This window comes from Mauremys reevesii, linkage group 4, assembly GCF_016161935.1.
Source record: "Mauremys reevesii isolate NIE-2019 linkage group 4, ASM1616193v1, whole genome shotgun sequence".
NCBI classification, from domain to species: Eukaryota; Metazoa; Chordata; order Testudines; family Geoemydidae; genus Mauremys; species Mauremys reevesii.
This window is the reverse complement of record NC_052626.1, coordinates 96174727-96198205: the sequence shown is the minus strand read 5'-3', so window position 1 is coordinate 96198205 and position 23479 is coordinate 96174727. Positions and strand designations below refer to the sequence as shown.

The 23479-nt window shown below is 39.3% G+C and overlaps 1 protein-coding gene across 4 annotated transcripts in view; it reads left to right on the top strand.

Moving 5' to 3' along the window:
- Positions 1–18304, top strand: part of USP47 (ubiquitin specific peptidase 47) — a 96528-nt gene extending 78224 nt beyond the window's left edge. For 2 of the 4 annotated variants that reach the window (XM_039535971.1, XM_039535972.1), the window contains exons 21-28: positions 1473–1648; positions 1869–1949; positions 3165–3280; positions 5467–5585; positions 11903–12033; positions 13967–14014; positions 14114–14244; positions 16841–17015. In XM_039535971.1, coding sequence (XP_039391905.1) covers positions 1473–1648; positions 1869–1949; positions 3165–3280; positions 5467–5585; positions 11903–12033; positions 13967–14014; positions 14114–14244; positions 16841–17015 — 977 coding nt within the window. Of the gene's footprint in view, positions 1–1472; positions 1649–1868; positions 1950–3164; positions 3281–5466; positions 5586–11902; positions 12034–13966; positions 14015–14113; positions 14245–16840 lie in introns of all 4 variants that reach the window. The other 2 variants (XM_039535970.1, XM_039535973.1) reach the window with 2 other exon arrangements.
- The last annotated feature ends 5175 nt before the right edge of the window (positions 18305–23479 follow it).

Sequence of the window (23479 nt, the reverse complement as noted above, 5' to 3'; positions counted from 1 at the left end):
CTTTACTTACTTAGTTCCATTGATTTCAGTAGGACAGGTGCTTCACCATGTAGTACACCTCTACCCCGATATAACGCGGTCCTTGGGAGCCAAAAAATCTCACTGCCTTATAGGTAAGACCAGCAGCCGGGCTAGGGTGGCGCTTTAAAGGGCCCAGGGCTCCCCGTTGCTTTACCACATTATATCCGAATTAGTGTTCTGTCGGGGTAGAGGTGTATTTGGCTCTATATAAGTATTCTTGGAGTAATACAGCCTAATGTGATTAGACCTAAATAGTGTAGGCTCCAGTTGTTCATAATTCTTAAATTAGTCCAAATTGCATACATGAAAAAAAAATATTCTAAGCAAGGAGGTTTTCTTGTTGCTTTTCAATATGGACTACTACAGTAAAGCTTTGAGACTTACTATTGAGTATAAAAATAACTGCATCATAGCATGATTAATATATTGAGTAGTTTGAGTGATACAAGTAATATACTGAGATTGAAGGTACAAAAAGGGCTTGAAAAGCTAGGCAAGTAGGAAAATTTCTCTGGAGAGTTGAAGGACTTAAACCATCAGCTTTGATCTTTTTCTTTAAAATTACTTTGAGGTTTTTTTAATGGTTCCAAAGGCAATCTTTCAAACAAGAGCCAGTGTAGTGATGCCTTTCTGAACTTGTAAGCATAGTGCTGTAGGGCCTCTGATGTCTCATCACAGCTGTTCAAAATGTTGTGGGCAGCAGTTCAAATGAGAATAATCTGGGAAGTTAATCTGCGGATTGGGAAAGCTTTGAGTAGCAACTGACATAGCTGTAGCAGCCAGGGCAAGGAGGGCACAGAAGTAGCAAATGCATCCATCTTCAGTAGAGTAGAATTGTGGCAGCCCCCACATACACAGTGAAGTAGCCAAGAGGCTCCTGGGTGGGCTGAAGAGAAGGGGAAGCGTGCTCCTTTCTTCCAATGGCAGGGTAATGGGTAAGATTTCAAATTCACATCTGCTAGCCAGAGACTTGCATAAAATCTGGATGGCGTATAGTGTTGGTAATGGGATAGAAACACCTAGCCCACAGCTCTAGATCCAGTTCCCTGCTCTGTCAGAAACTTCCTGTTTGACAATGGGTAAGCCAGGTAGGTTCAGATTTTGAAAGCCCCCTAAGCTATTTAGATGGTTTTCAAAATTTTACACTTAGGCTCTCAGTGCCTCAGTTCCCCATCTGTAAAATGGGGATAATAATACTTCACTATCTCACAGAGGTGTTTGAGCATAAACATATGAAAGATTGTGTGGCACTCTGATATTATGATAATGGGGGCTATAAAATATCTAATATAGATAAAATGTGAAGAGGGACCTGATCCATGGCTGGCACTCTTAGGTATTACTACCATACAAATAATGGTGAACAAGTATGTGGAAACAAGTTTTCACAAATTAAATGGGCAAAATTTGGTGGTCACTTTGTAACACAAGGTTGGGTTTTTGTTTTTTAGGGTTGCTGGTGCATGTTGATAAAAGAATTACACTGTCTGCCTTCAAGCAACACTTGGAGCCCTTTGTTGGAGTTCTCTCCTCTCACTTCAAGGTCTTTCGAGTCTATGCCAGCAATCAAGAGTTTGAGAGTGTTCGGCTGAATGAGACACTTTCATCATTTTCTGATGACAATAAGGTTAATCAAATGCGCTTTTGAATAATTAAAAACTTATCGAATAGAACCAAATTTAGTTGGCTGACTAGGCAACTTTTGTGGGCTAATTCTGTGTTGGATGAAATTCACTACCCTACTTCATGGCATCCTTGCTATATTGGTAGTATTAACGCAATATTAGAAGAGAACTAACTTTTGACTTTTAATATCAGTTCTGATGACGATTCTTTTCAATTAATAGATAACTATTAGACTTGGAAGAGCACTTAAGAAGGGGGAATACAGAGTCAAAGTGTACCAGCTCTTGATAAATGAGCCAGAAGTAAGTAATTTTATATTTTAAAATCTTCTAAAAGTAGTGTATGAAGACACTGAAATGTGCATTAGTCTTAATTTTTTGGGGGAAAAAAAACACACAAACCCTTAAGGGTAAAATCCCCACTAAATTTTCACTTTTCACTCCATGCATTCTCTTTCCCGAAAGCCTCCCTAACTAGACAATTTACATTGAAAGAACTTTCTAATAGGTGTCATGTTTTCCAATAACGTAGTGCTAGAATATTTACTGCCATCAGATACTGCAAAGCAACACTTGTCAGAAAGATTCACTAATTGAATATGGTGATATAGCTGTTCGCACAAGACTAGTCTGTAGTAGTGCTAGAAACAAAGGTGACTGTCTTGTAATACAATTGATTAACATAAGTATCCATTTGAGACTTAAAGTACAATTAAGTGACTGTAAAAATAACTTTGTAGAGTCCATGTTTTGTCTCAATTTCCACATAAAAATTGCTTTGTTTACAAGTGCACCCGAGTTGTGCTTTATTTACACCTGTAATAAATACACTGCAGTTTCGTCAGTTACTAATATGTGTAAGCAGAAAAGAACAGTTGGTTGAATAATGCATGAAATGAAATTGATCACTAACTTAAGCTCAGACAATGTTTTGATTAAAAATCATTTTCCAAGTATGAACAGCTTTCTTCAATAGAGGAAGTTCTGTACTATGGAGCCAGTAAATAGCACATTAAAACTAAAGAAGGATGGCACCAGTGTGGTGACAGGACTTATTTAATTGAAAAATAGCTTTCCAAATAATTTTAATACCCATATATCTATTCTATTAGGAAAAAAGGCAAATCCCACCATCATATGTGGAAACGTGGTTGGTCCTGCTTTGAGCAGGGGATTGGACTAGATGACCTCCTGAGGTCCCTTCCAACCCTGATATTCTATGATATGTTTTATAATGTTTCTGAAGTTTTAATAATGTACACAATATTTAATTCTTAACTACTATGCCTTTATTTCAGTGAAGTTATTGGTTTGTGAATGAACTGGAAATAAGCTGCAATGAGTTACTAATGAGCGCAGCCTGTTTTGAATCAGTTTAGTTGAGTATCTTGCTCACACAAAGTTATCAATTGTCATTTTCTTGGGTGATGGAGACTGAGCAAGACTATAGCATGAATGAGAGATACTGTTTTGTAAATAAACAATACTAGCACTAATGTATATTTGTTGTGTTCACAGCCATGCAAGTTTCTTTTAGATGCTGTTTTTGCTAAAGGAATGACTGTGCGTCAGTCAAAAGAGGAGCTACTTCCTCAACTCAGGGAGCAATGTGGCTTAGATCTGACTATTGACAGGTAAAAAACACACAGTCAAGATTAAAACTGCTGGATTAAATACAACTAAGAGTGCCCCTGTTTCTGTTCCTCAGAAGCCAAGAGGACCTGCTATAAATATTAGGAGGAAATTTTGTTTCTCCTTTATGGGAGAAAGTATTAATATAATCAGTCCCAGCTGGTTTTTTAGTGGATTTTTTGGAGGTGGTTGAAAGGTGATCAATTGTTGTGTTGTCTGAGCCAAATTGTGGATATAAAAGATTAATTTGTGATAAATTTCTAGCCTTCGTTCCATCTGGAAAGATTGAGGCAGTGCTGCTTAAATGGAAATATCTTTGTTTGAAATGGCTTACCACTGCAGTCTATAAGTTCAGATCTGTTTGCACTTCTATCCTGTCACGGTGGTATTGCCTGTTGGGTATGTTAAAGGTAACAGTACCTCTCTAAAAGCAGAAAAGGGAAGAAAAGAAAAACACTTCACAATAAAAAAGACTAGTCTCTGAGAGATACAGTCCAAACATTTCTGTGTAGCAATAGAACAAATGCTGCTCTGTGGCATTGCTCTGACATGTTGCCTCTTCTGATTTTCCATACACTTTAACTTCTTGCCTCAGGGCTGGAGAAGATCTGTAAGATGGAGCCACATGAGTCAGACACCCACCCTCTAAGTGTCTCCTGTTTTTTTTTTAAAGAAGAAAAAATGTTTTTAGTGGGGGAGAAGCTGAGGATAGAGTTTGGGGGAGAATAACACCACTAATTTATTTCCCATTCCTGCTTAAGACGCCATTCTTTCCTCCCACTGTCCCTTTCCTTATGCACCCCATGGATTGGCCAGATACAGTCATAGTCCCATATTCTCCTGAGCATGTGTACTCCCACTAATAAGTACAATCCTTTCTAGAGCTCGCCAGTATATGGCAGCTTTGCAGTGTCTCCTTGTCAGCACTAGGTTTCAAAATCCATAATTGAAACCTCTCTGAATAACCCACCTACAGATGAGAGAGATTAATATTTCAGTATTGTCAGAAAATAGAAGTATGATGATTCATCTCAGAATTCTTTGGTATGCCTGGTTTAATGTAGGCTCACTTGTTCTCACATACAAGAGTCATGCATGAAGAGACCTAAATAACATACAAAGCATACACCAATATTTTGTATCTACATGAGATTTCACAGTGTATTTGATTATGAACTTAATAAACTTGCTGCTATTTCCCCTTTTTAAGAATTTTGCAATTCATAGTAGAGCACCAGTTATACAATATTTAAACTGCTTTTAGAATATGTGGTAGATACACTGTAGTTCTGCTGAGCGCTTCACATGTCTGATAGCTGGAGGGCATACATCAAGCAGCTTATTTTTAGCCACAAAATAAACAGTTTTCCCTAAGACCAGCTTGCTGGCTAAAAGTAGAATTATGTTCTACATAGATCATTGGTCCCCAAGCCAGCAATTTCAGGGTCCTCTTGGAAATCTAATAGCTGAATATTGCCGTATTGGGTATGTTGTAGAGGAAAATTCTTAAGCTCTTAGCTGAAGGAGAGACTGCTCTCTAGCAACCAGCTCCAGTGGCCATGAATGACAGCATTGATATGCTTAAGGGTCCAGATTTCCATGCGTCCACTTGAAGGTATGATGGTATACTGTTAATTTTATAGGATCTCCAGATCGGACTTTTGAGAAGCAAGAAAAGTTATATTTACCAATAAAGAGAGGTGAAGCTTGGTCATAATTGAAAATCTTGGGCCTCTTGCAGGAGTGAAGACCCTGTGTGTGGCTGGGAGCAGAGTAGGGGTGGTTTGTGCAACCTCTGTGTGTTTGTGCAACATCTGTATTGTTGTCAGGAGATGTGATTGCAGCATGGGTATGCCTATGCTGCAATCTCGATCACGAATAGCAATGAAGCCACAGGAGCAGGAATAACATCATAGACTAGCCACACAGGGTCCCTGGGTACATACTTGGGCAGTTAGCCTGTGCTGCTGCGGCTTCATTTACCTTTTTAGCAAACTAGCTCGTTCAAAGCTAGCTTAGGTATGTTGCAGTCCTGCCTCCAAATTGAAGGGTAAACACACTCTTAAGTGTCATGGATATTGTGACACCTTTCTCCAGGGCTCAAAAAAAAAATTGTCATTGAATCCATTGCCATTGTAAGTTGGTATCAGTGAACAAAAGCTTACTGTTTTCTTAAACATATTTATAGGTTTCGCCTACGAAAGAAAACCTGGAAGAATCCAGGCACTGTATTTCTGGATTATCATGTCTATGAGGAAGATATTAATATTTCAAGCAACTGGGAGGTCTTCTTAGAAGTACTTGACGGTAATAACAATACATTATGAGAAAAAGTTAGATCCCGAACATTTTGGAGTTAAAATGCACATTTAAATTGTATCAAAATGAATTCTATCTTCTGTGAATATATATACATTTTTGTATGTCAATGGAATAGAATCCTTCAGCTAATAACATGTTAAATAGCCATTTTTGTTGAATGTTGGTTTATTGAATTATTTTAGGTTCACTGCATTCTACATTCTATACTTTCCTGAAGGTAATTAAAACTGCACTTCAAGATTCTTTCAGTTTAGTTGTAGTGTATTTTCTAGACCTGAGGACTCAAATGTAAGCTTAATGCAGCCTTCTGAATTGCACATGAAAACTTACCAGCCCAGGCACAAAGTCTCCTTGCCTGCACATACCATGATGATTAAAACAATTAATTATATTATTTTAGTCGATTATCAAAAAATTATTTGCCCAAGAGAGCAAAGGAGTAGAATTTTTTAAGTGTGGGGAAGTAGATGGGGGCATTCAGATTATTTATTCAGACCATTGGTGCTAGTGTGATCAAAATGGGATAATATAAATTGCAAAGGGGGGTGAGATAGAGTGGAAATAATAATAATTAATAATAAAAAAGTTAACCTTGATGCAATGTCTGGCTTTAGTTTTGAAAAATACTAGAGAAGTTTTGTTCATAGTTTCTTAGCAAACTTTGTGTGAGAGAGAGATATAGATCCATATAGGTGTAATGATTGTAATAATGACTATGTGTATCAGATGCTGAGAATGCAGCAGTGCCTACACTTGAGGTTGCAAAAGCATTTCCATTCTAAGTGGTAACTCTCAGTTCATCTTGATCATCTTGATTGATTGGTCTCATATAGATTGCTCCAATCACAACATATCTTCCATTCTTCTCTTATCCTGGCCTTCCTTCTCTGTGTGTCCATGACTTTTCATGATAAAATCTTCCCATCTTTTTGGAGGTCAGCCGTTTTCAGTTCCCTTGGGTACCACTTGGCAACAGAAGTAGTTCGATTGTCAGCGAGCCTCGTTAATTCCCAGCCCATTGCATTTTACTGTTCCTGCTTTCAACGATGTCCTACACTCCACTCTATCTGATCACTTCATTGGGGACTCGGTCACAGATTGAGATACCCAGAATTCTTCTTTCCATCACTCTCTCTCCGTGACAGACAGTTGTTGCTCCTCTATCTTTGTCAGTGCCCATGTTTTGCTGCCGTACAACGTTGCTGGCAATACTGTTGAGTTGAAGGCGTGTTGCCTTGTTGATGTTTCCCTTGGAGAAAATCCTCAATAAAATTGAATATGCACGCCAACCAGCTTTCTTTCTTCGCATGAGTTCACCTTCCTGATCATGGCGCATGTTAATTTTTTGGCCCAAATAGACACATTATTCAACTTCTTCTATTTGTTCTCCCTTGACTATTATTTGGGCTTTTGGCAAGGCATTAGACTGCATACATTTTGTTTTAGAGTGGTTCTTTTTCAGTCCGACTAGGCTGCTTTTTATGTCGAGGTCTTGCAGCATTTTTTTTAGTTTGATAGTGTTTTCAGCAATCAGCACAATATTGTCTGTGAATCTGAGGTGGTTTAGCTGCTCTCCATTGATGCTGATTCCACCTTTTCCAGTTCATCCGCCTCATTACTATTTTGAGGCAGGCTGTGACGAGTTTCAGTGAAACCGCATCTCCTTGCTTCACACCTTTTTTGACTGGGATGCGAAGGGGACTGTCGAACAGAGTTATATCCGTAGGGCAGTCAGAGTTTGCTTCCTTTAGTAGTTTGATGTAGTTTGTGTTGATGCCCTGCTCTGCAAGAGCTTTCAGCACTACATAGATCTCTACTCTGTCAAATGCTTTTTCATAGTCAACGAAGGCAATGCATAAAGGAAATCTGTATTCCCATGAGCACTCCAATAGCTGGTTTAGAGTGAAGATCTAGTCCAATGTGCTGACATTCCTTTGAATATCTGCATGCTTTCTTGGGTGCTGCTCATTCAGACTCTGAGAGAGTCAGTTTGTTGTTTTGGTGAATAGCTTGTAGACATGTTAGAGCAGTCATATGGGTCAGTAGTTCTTTAGATCTTCACAATCGCCCTTCTTGTACAGCAAAATGGTGTTGGACTATTTCCAGCTGGATGTATATTCTGCATTTCTAAGTAGCGGCTAAACCTCTGAGCAAGGGTTTTCCAGAGGTCTTGGCCTCCAGCTCTTTATCATTTCAATTGTCGGTCTGTCTTTTCCTGGAGCTTTTCTTTCCTTCATTTGGTAAACTGCATGTCAGACTTCGCTGACGAGGACTGGGAGTGCTCACTCGTTGGTCTGTTGACGTGTTCTTAGTGGGATGTTTATTTGAGGTGCAAACAGTTCGGTGTAGAAATCTTTGCAGACAGCTTCCATTCATGTTCTGTCAATAACTGCTTTTCCATCCTTGTTCTTCAGCACTGTTATTGTTGATGTGTATAGCTTCAGTTTCCAGTTGCATTTTTTTGAGGCTTCTGCAATCTTCAGCTGTCTTTAAGAGCCTTTCATTTTGGTATTTTTTCAAAGTCTTCCTTTTAGTTGTTTTCTTATCAGCTTTCAGACTAGCCGAGAAAGAGAGACCGAAAAGAGCCAGGGGAAGGAGCTCAGAGGAAACAATGAACTTGCTAGAGAAGCGGAGGAATATAAAGCGAAATGATGGCAACAAACTCACTTCTCCTGCAAATTTTCAGTTGCTTATATTTTTTCTAATCTTTACAAATTTCAGTCAAAAAAATTAATGTTTGTTTTCAGTTAGGGAGCAAATATTTGATAGTTTGAGCCAAAACTGTTTAACCATTTTCAGATCCAAGAATGCAGGGGAAAATCCCCACTCTTTAGCCATTATAAAATACTGACTTTTAGAACAGCTCTGTCAATGGTGGAAACCTGAAATTTGACAAGCAGATGGTTGCAAATGTGCTGTTTTGGGATCTGGTGAAAGTTATTTTGTCAGAGTTACAGAGCTTTTAAAAAGTGCTTTGCGCATGCATATTGGATTTTTGTAATGCAACCTCTTAATGGCCTGCCAGTATTCGTTCTTTATACAATCAGTTCTAGGAAGGCGAGTAGACAGTGCTATGTTTTCTAAGATATCTGCCATTGCCTTAGGAAGGAGTGTGGACTCCAAAAATATTCTAATTCCTTTCATATGATGTAGAGATTCACTCACAAACTAGTTTCTATTTACATCAGAACAAGACATTATAATGGATCATAATATTAAGATCATTCCATTCTTTTCTTGTATGCTTTTGATCAGTGGTGAAATACTTAGCGTTTTTATTTACAGTGTTATAATTTGACTTCAGAATTATTAACCCTTTGAAATGAAAAGGGAAAGTTCACATCTATCTCAGCTATTATTTTAGGATGTCTACAGGTGCTCACAGACATTTTCATCACCTTTTTAAAGTTTTTTTCACAACCATAAGAGGTAGAGGCTTAATTTAAAATTCTGGAGCACAGTATTGCAGCCTTCAAGAAAAGCATCCGTCTGTGAACTGTCCCAAATTGTTAATTTGACATAGTGGAATTTCTTAGTTTTTTTCATGTTCTCTTTTTAAAATATTGTGAAATTCCATACAAAAAGGATTTCTGTACTGAAGCACTCGGAGGTCAAGGTTATCAGTGCAATCTGAACTTAATTTCCTTGTGTGTGTGTGTGTGTGCTTCTCCAATGGCCTTTTATTTAGGGCTGTCGATGAATCACAGTTTTAATGGCACTGTTAAAAAATAGAATATCAATTGAAATTACTATATATTTTGGATGTTTTTCTACATTTTCAAATAAATTGATTCCAGTTAGAGCATAGAATACAAAGTGTACACTGCTCACTTCATATTTTTTATTACAAATATTTGCACTGTAAAAAAAAGAAAGTATTTTTCAATTCACCTAATACAAGTACTGTAGTGCAGTCTCTTTACTGTGAAAGTGCAGCTTACAATTGTAGATTTTGTTACCTAGAATTATGTACAAAAAATAACTGCATTCAAAAATAAAACAAAACTTTTGAGCCTACAATTTCACTCAGTCCTATTTCTTGTTCAGACAATCGCTAAAACAAACAAGTTTGTTTACATTTATGGGAGATAATGCTGCCCACTTCTTCTTTACAATGTCACCAGAAAGTGAGAACAGGTGTTCGTGTGGGACTTCAGTAGTCGGCATTGCAAAGTATTTACGTGCCAGATATGCTAAATATTCATATGCCCCTTCATGCTTCAGCCACCATTCCAGAGGACAGGCTTCCATGCTGACAATGCTTGTTTAAAAAAAAGCATTCATTAAATTTGTGACTGAACTCCTTGGGGGAGAATTGTATGTCTCCGGTTCTGTTTTACCCGCATTCTGCCATATACTTCATGTTATAGTCATCTCGGATGATGACTCAGCACATGATGTTCGTTTTAAGAACACTTTCGCTGCAGCTTTGACAAAACACAAAAAAGGTACTAATGTGAGATTTCTAAAAATAGCTACAACACTCGACCCAAGGTTTAAAAATCTGAACTGCCTTCCAAAATCTGAGAGGGACGAGGTGTGGAGCATGCTTTCAGAAGTCTTAAAAGAGCAACATTCCGATGAGGGGACTATAGAACCTGAACCACCAAAAAAGAAAATCAACCTTCTGCTGGTGGCATCTGACTCAGAGGATGAAAATGAACATGCATGGGTCCGCACTGCTTTGGATTGTTGTTGAGCAGAACCTGACATCAGTATGGACGGACGTCCTCTGGAATGGTGGTTGAAGCATGAAAGGACATATGAATCTTAGCACATCTCTCACCTAAATATCTTGTGACACCAGCTACAATGGTGCCATGCAAGTGCCTGTTCTCACTTTCAGGTGACATTGTAAACAAGACACAGGCAGCATTGTCTCCTGCAAATGTAAACAAACTTGTTTGTCTGGGCGATTGGCTGAACAAGAAATAGGACTAAGTGGACTTGTAGACTACTTTACATTGTTTTATTTTTGAATGCAGTTATTTTTTGTACATAATTCTAGGTTTGTAAGTTCAACTTTCATGATAAAGAGATTGCACTACAGTACTTGTATTAAATGAATTGAAAAATACTAATTTCTTTTGTTTTTTACAGTGCAAATATTTGTAATAAAAAATATAAAGTGAGCATTGTACAGTTTGTATTCTGGGTTACAATTGAAATCAATATATTTGAACATGTAGAAAACATCCAAAAATATTTAACTAAATGATATTGTATTGTTTAACAGTGCGACTAATTGCAATTTGTTTAATCACTTCACAGCCCTACTTTTATTATATGATCACATACTGTTTTTTTTTCCCCACCATTCCATTGCTTTATTGAGTTTAGGCGTTGGAACAGAATGAGACAGAATTTTGTCATGAATTAATCTGTTGGTCTGGGGGCCAGAACACCTCTGTCCCTTTCGCTGCAAAAGTTGTGTGGTCCAACCTTTTGCACAGACTAAGGCTATGTCTACACTACTACGGTAAGTTGACCCATGCTACGCAACTCCAGCTACGTGAATAATGAAGCTGGAGTCGATGTACCTTAGGTCGAGTTACCATGGGTGCTATATCGCAGGGGGTCGACGGGAGAAACTCTCCCATCAACTTACCTTACTCTTCTCATCGGGGGTAGAGTATGGGGGTCGACCGGAGAGCAATCTGCTGTCGATTTGGCAGGTCTTCACTAGACTCACTAAATCAGATGTAGCCTTAGTGTTTGACCATGTTAAGTCACTTACTCTGTCTCTCTGTTCAGTATCTGTTAAAATGAGTATGATACTTCATGATCTTCATGATGCTTTGAGGAAAAATTAATTAACGTTTTTTGAGGCACTTACATATTCTATTGATCAGTGCTGTAGAAAAGCCTATACAGAGAAAATGTTATCTTAGTGAAAGGCTTGGATGGTATACAGAGAATGAGGCATGGGGTCACATACGGTGCCTAGAAAAGGAAATATGGAACTGCTGTCTTGTTCAATGAGCACTATCCATCTTGAGCACTAAACGAGGTTGGAGTCCTATGAAAAAAGTCACTGTGCTCTGTGTGTGTGTGTGTGTGTGTACGAACACAAAGGGGTGCAGAGAAGGTTATCCAGGCATATTTAACATCGCAGTTTCCTGACTTAAGTGCTTCACTTTGCAACCTTTGATATTTTTGACCTTCTTGTATGGAATATACATAGCTATAATACACTCAGCAGACTCCCATGTTTGTGTGTGCATATAATATATGTTAAACTCCTCATTGTAGATAGAATAAGAATATATAAAGATCTGAGAATATTCCATCTCTTTTTGCAGGGGCAGAAAAGATGAAATCCATGTCACAACTTGCTGTTCTATCAAGACGATGGAGGCCATCAGAGATGAAGCTTGATTCCTTCCAGGAAGTAGTTCTGGAAAGCAGCAGTGTTGATGAATTAAAAGAGAAGGTGAATTAATTTTAGTAGTAAAATGTATTCAAGCATAATTTCAAAGTAAATTAAGGTAAACCAAATTAAGGCCACTTTAATTCTGAATAACAGCATGAACACAGGGATTTAATGCAGTTCAGTTGCAACGATTGCATCTTAGTTACAAATGCTTGGTGAGCTGCAAGTGTAAAAAGACTGTCTTGAATGTGGATGCCAACTGAGATCTCAGTAATAGCTGAGGCTGCAAAGAAACCCTTTTCTTACCATATATAACTTCTTGATGTTGTGTCACCGGGCGATGCCCTGGAACTACTCCATACGAAGCCAAGCAGAACTCTGGGGGAGCATGTCTCCTTTCTCTGAGCATACTGTCGCCAGGGCAAGAAGCTTACACAGCTTCAGCCTTCCTGGATCTGACCTCAGAGCATTCAGCATCCCCTTCCACACTGTGCATGTCCTGCAGTGAGTCCGCCCGGTTGGGGCTCCCGTGGAAGACAGAGGGCCCTGCACCCCAACTCCACAGTCAGATGTGACTCTCAGCCAGCCAGTAAAACAGAAGGTTTATTATTCAACAGGGACACAGCGTAGAGCAGAACTTGTTAGCATAGAAATCAGTGACTTTCAGCCAAGTCCATCTTAGGGAGTCCTGGGCCAGAAGCTCTGGACTCCTCCTCCTCCAGTCCCCCAAGCAGATTGCCAGCTTGCTGCTGCTCCTCCTTCTCTTTGTCTCGCTTCCCAGGCAAAGAATCACCTGGTCATCAACTGGTTGCATCCTCTTCTGGATCTCAGGTTATGAAGGACACTGGTCATAGCATACATACAGGCAGCTGGCACAGAGGTCTCAGCCAAAGTCTCACACCCCTATTCCCACTACTGCAGCACACAGGAAAACTGAGGCGCACGCATGCAAAACAGTAAAACTCACATAGGCTCAACAGTAAGGCTCACATACAACACAACAAGGGAAAATCAGTTCAGTTTTCTCATGACGAAGACAATGAATTTGTGTTCAGTCTAACACCGAATGCATTGGCCTCCTTGTTAAGTGTGGTAGTTGGTCATGAGCATGTAATGCTTATATGACAAGCTATGTACTGTCTTCCTGTGTGCTTCCAGGTACAAATCAAGTTACTGATGATCATGAATCCCCTAATGACAATGGATCCTACCATCTCCAAGACTGCCTTTTTCACTTAGTGTCACAACATTTGTGGTTGGCTGCTCTTGCTGCATGCCTTCAGAGTTAATCTCTAGGGACCAGCTGGCAGCATGTTTTTTATGGCCTCATCTCTTAAATTTGTTCCCATATGCACTATGCAAAAGCTTGAATTTGACATTTTAAATGTGATACAAGACAGATTTTCAGTCAGTCCTTTTATTTCAGCAGAAGTTTATTGGTGGATGGTGGGGATGATATGATTCAACAGTCGTTTAGCTTTTGTCAGGTTGTTTTTGTTTATTTGTATTGATATACACAATAAGTTGTATAAATAAAATGGTTTGTAATATTGAGAACCAACGCTGCTTCAGTCAAAGTTGTAATATGAGGCATTCAATCACTTTGCATCTTGGACCTCACATTAACTACGTTTCTATTTTAATTTTTTCTATCTCCACCACTCTGTTGGAAATTTTGATGATATATAAGGGTCTCACAGAAGTGTCAGTTGTGATTCCTCTGTCATGTACTAACTTAATTGCACTAAAAAGCATCAGCTGTGTTCTTGGGATAACCACTGCTTAAAGAAAAATGGTGACATATGGGATGTTGATAAATTGAAATAGGTATCTTTTCCTGCAGTTTTGAATTGATTTTTGTATCATTGATGTGTCTGAATTTCTTATTGGCCTTTACAATTTCACTGATGTTCATATGCTTCACTGTATGATGGCATTAAACTGTTTACCTCACTGAAAAAAATTAATGTATTGAAAATGTTTGTTTTTACAGCTTAGTGAAATAAGTGGAATACCCTTGGAATATATAGAATTTGCTAAGGTAAGTAGTATTATGTCAAAATTGTATATACTGATTTGGGGTGCATATATTGTTATGCTGTTTGGATGATTTATTCACTGAATAATTGCTTCTTTCCAGGGGAGAGGCACATTTCCCTGTGATATTTCAGTACTAGAGATCCACCAGGACTTGGACTGGAATCCTAAAGTGTCTACATTGAATGTCTGGCCTCTCTACATTTGTGATGATGGCGCAGTAATATTTTATAGGTATATATTTTATTGTAGTATAATGATCATCAACAAATACTCTACGTATAAATAAGGTTCTAACAACCAACAGAAGCCTGAAAAACAGTTCATGCTGAAAATTCTGCTGCTGTTTTGAAGAAGAAAAATGTCCACAATGGGAGTTGAAAATAGAAAATCAAGCTTAACTTTGATTGAGGCACTTCAGTTATAAATTTGTGTTAGTCTTTAACTTCTATTTTACTAATATGTGCTAAATAAATAGTAAGCATTATGCTTGGAAATAAGTCTGGATTTCAGAAGTTTTGGCATTATCTTAATTGTAGCCAGGATTTCACCCATTATGTTGAATTATGTAGCATTTGCTTAATATTTTACATTAAGCAGTTATGTAAATAAAGTAGATAATATTATCTTGTTTTAGGGAATTTTTGCCATGACGTTTTTGAATTGACCTTACTATATAGTATATATTGACCCTATTGATAAACATGTGAAATTGGAAGCCATTCTAAGGGACCATGTAATAAGTAGAAGCTTTTTTCCCTAGTGTTACTAGTTTGAAAAATCTTGACCTAACTGCTTATTCAGGGCCATTGTAACCTGGCTGGCCAGCATCAGTGTTTTATGTGCACAACACAACCATATCTTAAAACTGAATTATATTTTTGGTGAAATTGTTTTCCATATTTTAAATGCCCAAAGGGTGAAACTGACTGCTGTGCAGGGGGCCAGCACAAGGCATAAGCACCATCGAAGGCCTTAGAAAAGGGCTCTACAACTAATTCTTAAACCACTAGGCCATAGTGACTCCAATTCTTGTTGCTCGTCTGTTTCTAGTTACTCTCTGCAACATGTGCCATTCAGATGGTCACCTAAAATATTGCCTCGCTTTTTCATCTGCCTGACAAAAAGAAAACAAATCTGTTAGACAATTCAGTACTAAAATAACTTTAGGGTGTTCTTTGGCCTTATAGTTTGGTTAGCTCAGAATGCAGTTGTTACCTCATAAAATCTTCAGTTTATTCTGTAGTCTGAAGTTACCTGAACAAAGTTTTTGAATTAAGGGATAATATGAAGGCTGCGACATTATACAGAACAGTAAACAGGTTCCTAATTGGATATATTTTATCCTGAATAAATTAGATTTGGAACATGGGACTTCAGCCCACTCCTAAATTTTTTCATAAATTTGTGATCTGGGGATAGCAGAAGAAAAGAGTGTGGTGAGTAGTGTGGTGGACTTGAGGAAGAGCCAGAAATAAAAGAGCAGATGGGGTTTGTGTCCTATGGAACGGCTCACTGGCTAGCATATTGTCAAGAGCTGCTGCTGGCTAAAGAGTAGAGTGGCAGCTGAATAGGAGGAAGCTGTGTTGCCAGGCAGGGATGGAGTGAAGAGGCAGTGTGGGCTTGATGAAGAGGAACTTTGAAGTGAACTCGGAAAACTGGCTTAGGGGTACGTCTATACTGCCACCGGATCGGCGGGTAGTCTTTGATGTATCGGGAATCGATTCGCGCGTCTCGTCTAGACGCGATAAATCGATCCGCGAATCAATGCCCATATTCCACCTCGGCAGGAGGAGTAAGCAGAGTCAACGGGGGAGCCACTAGTGCAGCCCAGGCCTTAGTATAAGGCTTGGTCTACACTACATCGGTCGACATAAGGCAGCTTGTCTGTCGGTGTCTACTTTACAGCCTTGCTTCTGGCCAATGTAAGTGCCCTACTCTGCCTCCATAAGAGGCATAGGGTTTATGTCGGTGTAGTTAGGGTGACATAGTGTCTGTATATAGGACTCCAAGTGCGGATCTCCCCACTGAAGATGAGAAGCCCCAGGTGGCTTCCCTCTTCTCCCGACTGGGAGCGGGAAGGTGAGAAGCCAGGGGGGCAGCTGGGGTCGGGAGCTGCATGGTGCTGAGAGCCTAGGCCCCTCCTCCCCCCCCAAGACCCTCTTCAGTCAGTGGAAGCACTCCTGGTGAGGACGTGCACCACTAACAGAAGGAGGGTAGTGTGGACGTCAGCCAGTGGTGAATTACTGCAATGACTGCAAGGTAAACTAACATAGGTTGATTTAAGATTGTAGTGTAGACATGCTTCATGTTTCAACTTTCTAGGAATGCCACGGCTCTCCGATTTCTCCACACTGCTAAAGTGACACATTGCAACTAAAAGGTTCATTGAATTAAAGTTTGTCTGCTTCGATAGCTGTAGAACCACTCCTTGACTTGAAAGCCCAGATACCTCTTTGCAAATTATATTCCCCCTTCCCTTCTCAATTTATTACCTCAGTATTTCTTTTTGTAGCCAATTTAGCAAAATTTTGGAGAAATCTAGCATCTTGTCATTTAGTTCTTTCTCGTTTCCTTACATTGGGTCTGTCATGTTTAATTCTGAGTGTCTCAGAAAACACCATGCTTTGCACAGAGGAGACCTAAAATGGAAAAAGGTTAAAGACCTTAGGTTAAAGGTTAAAGAGCGAGAACCTGCGTTTTGTGAGATACTTTGACGATTTACAGTATGAAAAGTCTAGCAGGCTCTTTTGATTCAATGAGACCCAGTCACTTGTATAACTTTTGTAATTTTACTATAGCTGATTTTTAAACTATTATTTTATTTTAGGGATAAAACTGAAGAATTAATTGAATTGACAGATGAACAGAGAAATGAACTAATGAAAAAAGAAAGCAGCAGACTCCAGAAAACTGGACACCGCGTAACCTACTCCCCTCGTAAAGAAAAAGCACTAAAAATTTATCTGGATGGCGCCCCAAATAAAGAGTCGACTCAAGACTGACATTTACAATAGCATTTCCCTTGGGGAATTTTTTTGTTTTAAGTAATTTAAAAAAAAAAAAGTTCACTACTACTGTGTAGTGCCATTACGGCAGGACACTCATTAGGTGTAAAGCAATGACACCAGCACTGATTGGGCTGCAGTTTACCAATCAGAAGCTCAGTGCCCAGTCGGGCCACTGTTTGACTTTGAATCATGTTGTGCACTATAGTCAAATGTACTGTAAAGCTAAAGGGATGTGCAAATAAACAAAAAATGAATAGAAAAAATGGGGAGGGGGAGGGAAATGAGTGGAAATGATTGAGGACAATGTGCACATAGTAGCTAGTAAAACTAGCATCAAACAGGATACTCATAGCTTAATAATAAAAGCTGTGCAAAGGCCATGAATGAATTCTTTTGTTTGTTTCAGTGATACACACATTACCTCATTGAAGGTTTGGAAGTAAATGTAACACATTGGCTTTTGGAAAGCAGCAAAAATGGGGTGAAGATGTAATGGAATTTTCAAAAGCCAGCTCTAAAAGTTGTCAGGTTTTAGAAGAATCCTTGGACTATTCTTCCTTAAAACAGATGGTCTAAAACAGGTACCTTTCGAAAGTTACCAGGAGGTCTTGGCTCATTTTGCTCCAGTATTGTAAGGTAACTCTTTTAAATAGCTTATGAAAGCAGAAGAGCAACTTTACTATATTGCATTCAATGTGTAAATAAAATCTCCCTGTCCAGTTAGCAGAACTATAGTTCAGCTACTTATCATAGTATTTCTTTTCACATATCAATATTCGTTGTGTACATTTGAAAGTATAGCTGCCTATTTAAATTTGTATTCATTTTGTGTTTGGCAGTGCTGGGTACTTAGGGTTGCATTTCCCTTTGTTAATGAGTTTTTTGGTTGTTTTTTTTGTTCTGCTACTTATTTTTGTACATTTTGTTTTTGAAGACTTCATTACAAGTTTGCATTTTCTAGTCCCATTGCAAGTCACACTTTAATTTTTCCTGGAGTTGATTCATAGTTATTTGTAGTTTAAACATTTTGGCAACCTCTAACACCTCACAGTATAAACTTGCTGGTAGTTCAGGTTGTGGTGCAGACTGATGCAGTCAACATGATTTCATTGCAAATCCTAGAAACAGCAGGTTTTTGCTTCGCTACATCAATTGAGAACAAAAACTATGTAGAATTGGAAATATCAACTAATTTATAACAATCAATAAAAGGTTTTGGTAAACTTTTTCATGCCTGATGCTGTTTACAACAATGAACATGCCAATAAAACATTTGTTCATTCTGTTGTGTTATTTTAATCATTAAACTTCCTTGGGGTTTTTTAACCTGGAAAGAAATTATAGAATCGCTTCATGTAAACCTATAGAATCACTTTTAAAATTCATATACTGCCTTCAAAGGTACAAATACAGAGTATCAAGGAGTGTTCATACAGAGTATTCTGGTCTAATGTACTTCTGTTCATAATAGAAGATTGATTAACGAATAACTTCCTTTCTGGAAATGAATTCTTGCCCCAGGGCAGAATTTTAGCTTGCAACTCCTTTTCCCCCTGCAAATACCAAAGGCAGCACAGACTTGTCATGTGGGCTGTGGAGTTTGGCTATTTCTTTCCACCTTGACTCACAGGCGAGTACTTGCAGAGATGTATAGGAATACCAAGGGCTCAGACCTGTCCAGTGGCACAAAGCAGACAAAGTCAGGAGAACTGCAGCCCCCTGTGGGGTGGGGAATATCTGCGTGGCATAGAACCTTCATTACGGCTTCATGCCTCACAGTCCCCAAGTTAGGTGGCGTGGGTGTGGGAAGAAAGGGAGCATTGTGGGAATACCTTAGCACTCTGACATCTCTGGCTGCTGGAATGATGTTATTAAAACATATTAGCTATATATATGTAGACATGTAGGGGTGTGTCTACACTGCACCTGTGGGTGGCCCGTGTCAGCTGACTGAGGCTGCAGGGGTGTAAAATCGTGGTGTAAATGTTTGGGCTCAGGATGGAGACTGAGGTCTGGGACCCCACAAAGGGGGAGAGTCCCAGAGCTTGGGCGCCAGCCCCGGGCCAAATGTCTAACTGCAATTTTACAGCCCAAGCGCTACAAGCCCAAGTCAGTTGACGTGGGCCAGCCATGGGTGTTCAGTTGCAGTGTAAACATACTCTGAGGCTGTCACAGAAGCACTGAAGGCCTTATGGTTGGGAGGACTAGGATACAAGTTGTTCCAGTAAAGGAAATTGTTGGGTACGTTTTTTTTTTTTTGGCATCATGACCTTTCCTTTATACTGTTAGGCCCTTGGGGCATAACGGTTGCTATAGGAAATCTAGGAGTGGGGGAGAGGAAAAAGTAAGAGAAAGGAACAAAGATTTTAGTTAGACTAGTTTTTAGGGAAGGGGGAAATCTTAAGTACAACTGTTTGGAGCACCTTCATGTTTGGAAGATTCTCCAGAAGAAAGTTCAAGCCTGGAGAGCTTAATAGAAATCTTGATGAATGACCACAAGACAGCTTTAGAGATTTCCTTTCTGGTGACTGATGCCCTTTTGGCACAGGATACTGCAGTAGAGCATGTTGAATGGGTTCTGATTGCTTGTGGGACTAGTATTCCAGCAGCTGGGTAGGCGTTGGTAAGACAGAATTTAGGTTTAGAATCTTTCAGACCTGGGCACTTAATGTGAGAAGAAACAAAAAGGGGTTGACTTTTTCCTAAACACGTTAATTCAGCTAAGCTAAATCTGCAGTTCTTCTCATCTGCCATCTGATAAGCTTTTTTCCAGGTGTTGAGCTCTCAGGAAAAGTGAAACAATAGTCCACGATGTATGTAGGGGAGAAATCTTGTCTTTCTGAACCATTCAGTAAGACTCATGCTTCCTAAGAGCAGAGATTTTGTAGACTCTAAACTGAAAAAATTACGAACAGGGAACATGTTTTAGGGAAAGGAAAAATAGGGATTAAATACCTTCCATTCAAATTAAATGGGTCATGAGCACCTGTAGCACTGTGGCTGCATCTGTGATAGAGAAGATAGGTCTGTCTTTTTGGATTGATATGTTGCCCTAAGGAACCTCAGTACTATTGGTAATCTTCCAGAGGCTTCGATGAGTTTGTGTTTTATAACATTATTTAGCACCAAAAGATAAGATGCAATGACAGTAATTCTTAAGTCCAAATCTGGGTCGCTGTCAGGAGATGGAAGGGCTGTTTTCCTGGCATTGATCATGACGATATGGCACCTGTAGGAAAAATTTTGTTGATTCTCGCTGCTCAGTTGTCAAGCTATCAGATTCAGACTGGATTGAGATACAAGGAGTGGACCTTCTGATACACTGCTTGCTGGAAAGATGGAGTGGAGATCTGTGATGGCTCCATACCCTTCCTTAATTATGGGTGGTGACAATGACCATTGCTTCCTTCCTGCTGCCACCCCCAGTCTCAACAGTCTTTCTAGTAGCAGAAGAGGACAAGGTGTGCAGCAGCCTTTTTTTATTATCTGAGTCAGAATGTCTATTAACAGTGACATTTGGCCCAGTGGATCAGACACTAGCTTGAATCAGGAAACCTGGATTTTATTCCTAGTTTTTGCTGCTGACCTATTCAGGCAAGTCGCATAATCTTACTGTGGCTGAGTTTCCATCTCTAAGCCCCTTCGTTTTCAGCTTAAACCAATTTTTACTGAAAAATTTCTAGGTTTTACAAAAACTATTAATTTTTTTCTGATTTTTCACCCTACTTTTGTATCATTCAAATATATATAAAAAAACTTGTTTTATTAGGAAAATACAAGACATTGCATGAGATACATGTATTATGATAATACATTAGTCTGTATATGCAAAGCTGCCCCTTGAAGTAAGGCTATGTAATAGTCCTGAAGACGCACACAATAAGCAAACCGGCCTGCATGCAAGCTCTGAAGTGCATGTGCATCTGAATGTACTGATGAACCTCATGCCCACCAGCTACACATTTCAAGCTGTTGGCTGATAATGGTTTAAAGATTTGAGACACTAAAATGGGAAGAAAATGAAAATCTATCAGAATACGTTTCAGAACATGAAGCATTCAAAAGTTTACAAAATACTAACAGGAGAAAAGGATGAAGTTGAGTGTGTGCGCTGCAAATGGTGTGGCCCAATTATTAAATGTAAATATTTATAGGCTAATAGGTCTAAGTCTACAACAGTTAGCTGTTTGTTCAAATGAAAAGTTTTATTTGGGGTTCAGAGAGGTATTGTTTCCTTAAACTCAGAGGTGGCATTGTTTTGAGTTCTGTTTTAGTTCTGCAGCAAACCACATTGATGAACGGACTTCAAAGCATTAATCTGTTGCATACTTTATAAACCCCAATATTTACCCAGAAAAATTGAGTTGTTTTTTGCACTGATTTTTACCTGTTTTTGTTGTTGAGGTAATAAACACTGATAAATTCCCAGGGAAAATGAAATAAAATAACTGAAAACGAAGGGAAAACGAAGCCTCTAAAAGGGAAAGGCTGATACTTGCCCTCTTTTGTAAAGCACTACTCAGAGTTGTTTGCTGTGCCAGTGCTTTTGTGCTCAGAATTATTTGGATCACCCTATCATGTAGGCTGAGTGACCCATCTGCCAGAAGAACTTATATTACTTTGGCTTGCAGATGTGAATTTTGACTGCCACTTGTCAGTTTATTCCACAGTTGTTGTATGAATGAACCAGGTAATATTTTCATCAGGTGATATTGAGAGTCTTGAATAGCCAGTCTCGAAATTTTTTGTAACTAAGGCCCTGGAGCTTTTCTGACCTTGATCATGTTCACTGTGTATATGTAAAATGTACCCTGGGGTGCTTCCATATGAAAGAAGGGAAGTGGTGTGGTAAACAGGTTATGCCAGCTGTGTGGAGCCATTCACTGATTGCTATAGCCAGCAACAGGTGTTTCAGCTGTGGCTTAAACTCACTGTGCTTCTGAGGATTGAAGCTTTTCAGGTTATTGCATGACATGGCTCTGGTGAAGTATGGTTGTCAAAATTGCAGCGAAATGCTAACAAGGGTAGCTTCTCTTCTGTTGGAGTCCTTGTGAAAGAGGTTTCTTCCATAGGAATGACTGTTCTTCATGCTCCTGACCTCAAACTTGAAGAGTATGAAGGGAATCCTTTGCTTTGAGACACCCTAGACAGTTTCATGGCCTTTTCTTCCCTTAAGGAACATGGCAAGTTGTCCTAGCTTTGACGTAACACAAAGTCCAAATTTTTTTCATCCTTTTCATAGTTGGATCTAAGGTCCAATTCCTTTTCCTCACAATAATCTCAACCATGTTTCTGGGGGGAAAAAAAACCCTCTCCTACTGCTCTAGCACATGATTTATATGGGCCAAAGATGGCTCTTTGAAAGGGCTGCAGAATCTGATCCTTCTGTAATGTTCCATATGAACAGTGGTTCCACCCCCCACCTCCCCATAATGTAAAAACCTATGCATGCTTTTTATTGGAGTATATGACCTACCTACAACTGTGGCCTTATTAAATAGCCTTATGCCAGGAAGTACACCTTCACCTCGATAGAACGTGGTAAAGCAGTGCTCTGCGGGGGCGGGTCAAAGCAAGTTCGACATAAGGCAGTTTCACCTATAACGCGGTAAGATTTTTTTGGCTCCCGAGGACAGCGTTATTTTGAGGTAGAGGAGTATTACGCATGAAGACAGAATACTGCAGCAGTATTACTGTGACAGTAAGTAGGGGTAATACTTTGAGAGAAAGCACTTTCTTGAAAGGTCAAATACAGGACTTTTTACAGGAAGGTGATGGATTTGGGCTTTTTATAATAGGCAATCACTTCAAAGCAGGGCAGCTTATAACAATAGGGCCAGCCTGTTAAGGAAGGTAAGGGGAAGCAGCCTATTCTTGTATGCAGGGACAATTCTCTGGTATAGTAAGTCTGAAACATACTTGTCAGTAGCTTGATATTTGACATTCTGATTACATGGAAGAGTGGTGGAGTTTGTTTCAACAGGAATGGGGGAAAGCTTGATCTGTGGAGTATATATCACCCTAATGAATGTGCATTTGCCCAAATCCTATTTTGTTTGTTTTACAGAAGTTGTTAAAGGGGATGTTTTCTTCACTGGACTTTGTTCAAAATTCCAAACTTACGTAAGAGATGTGGGGGGGGGGAGGGGGGAGAGGAGGAATCCATGCCTTCCTGAAGGTAACTGTGAAAGAGAGTTAATGCTGCAAGGAGTAGTATTAACTCTCATGGAGTTGACACTGACAAATGCTGTGTAGTAGAGATGCTGGTTTAAGCTATCAGCCCAGTCCTCCAAAACCTGTACAGCTAGTGGTGCGACATGAGTTTGAGCTCCTTTGCCACCTCCTCAGTACCAAACTTCACTTTCAGCTGTTTACAATGTGCTTTCTCTGAAACTAAGGATAAAGCTCTCCTCTTTCCCAGCCTCCCCCAGGCTTCAAATAACTGAGCAGAAGCTATA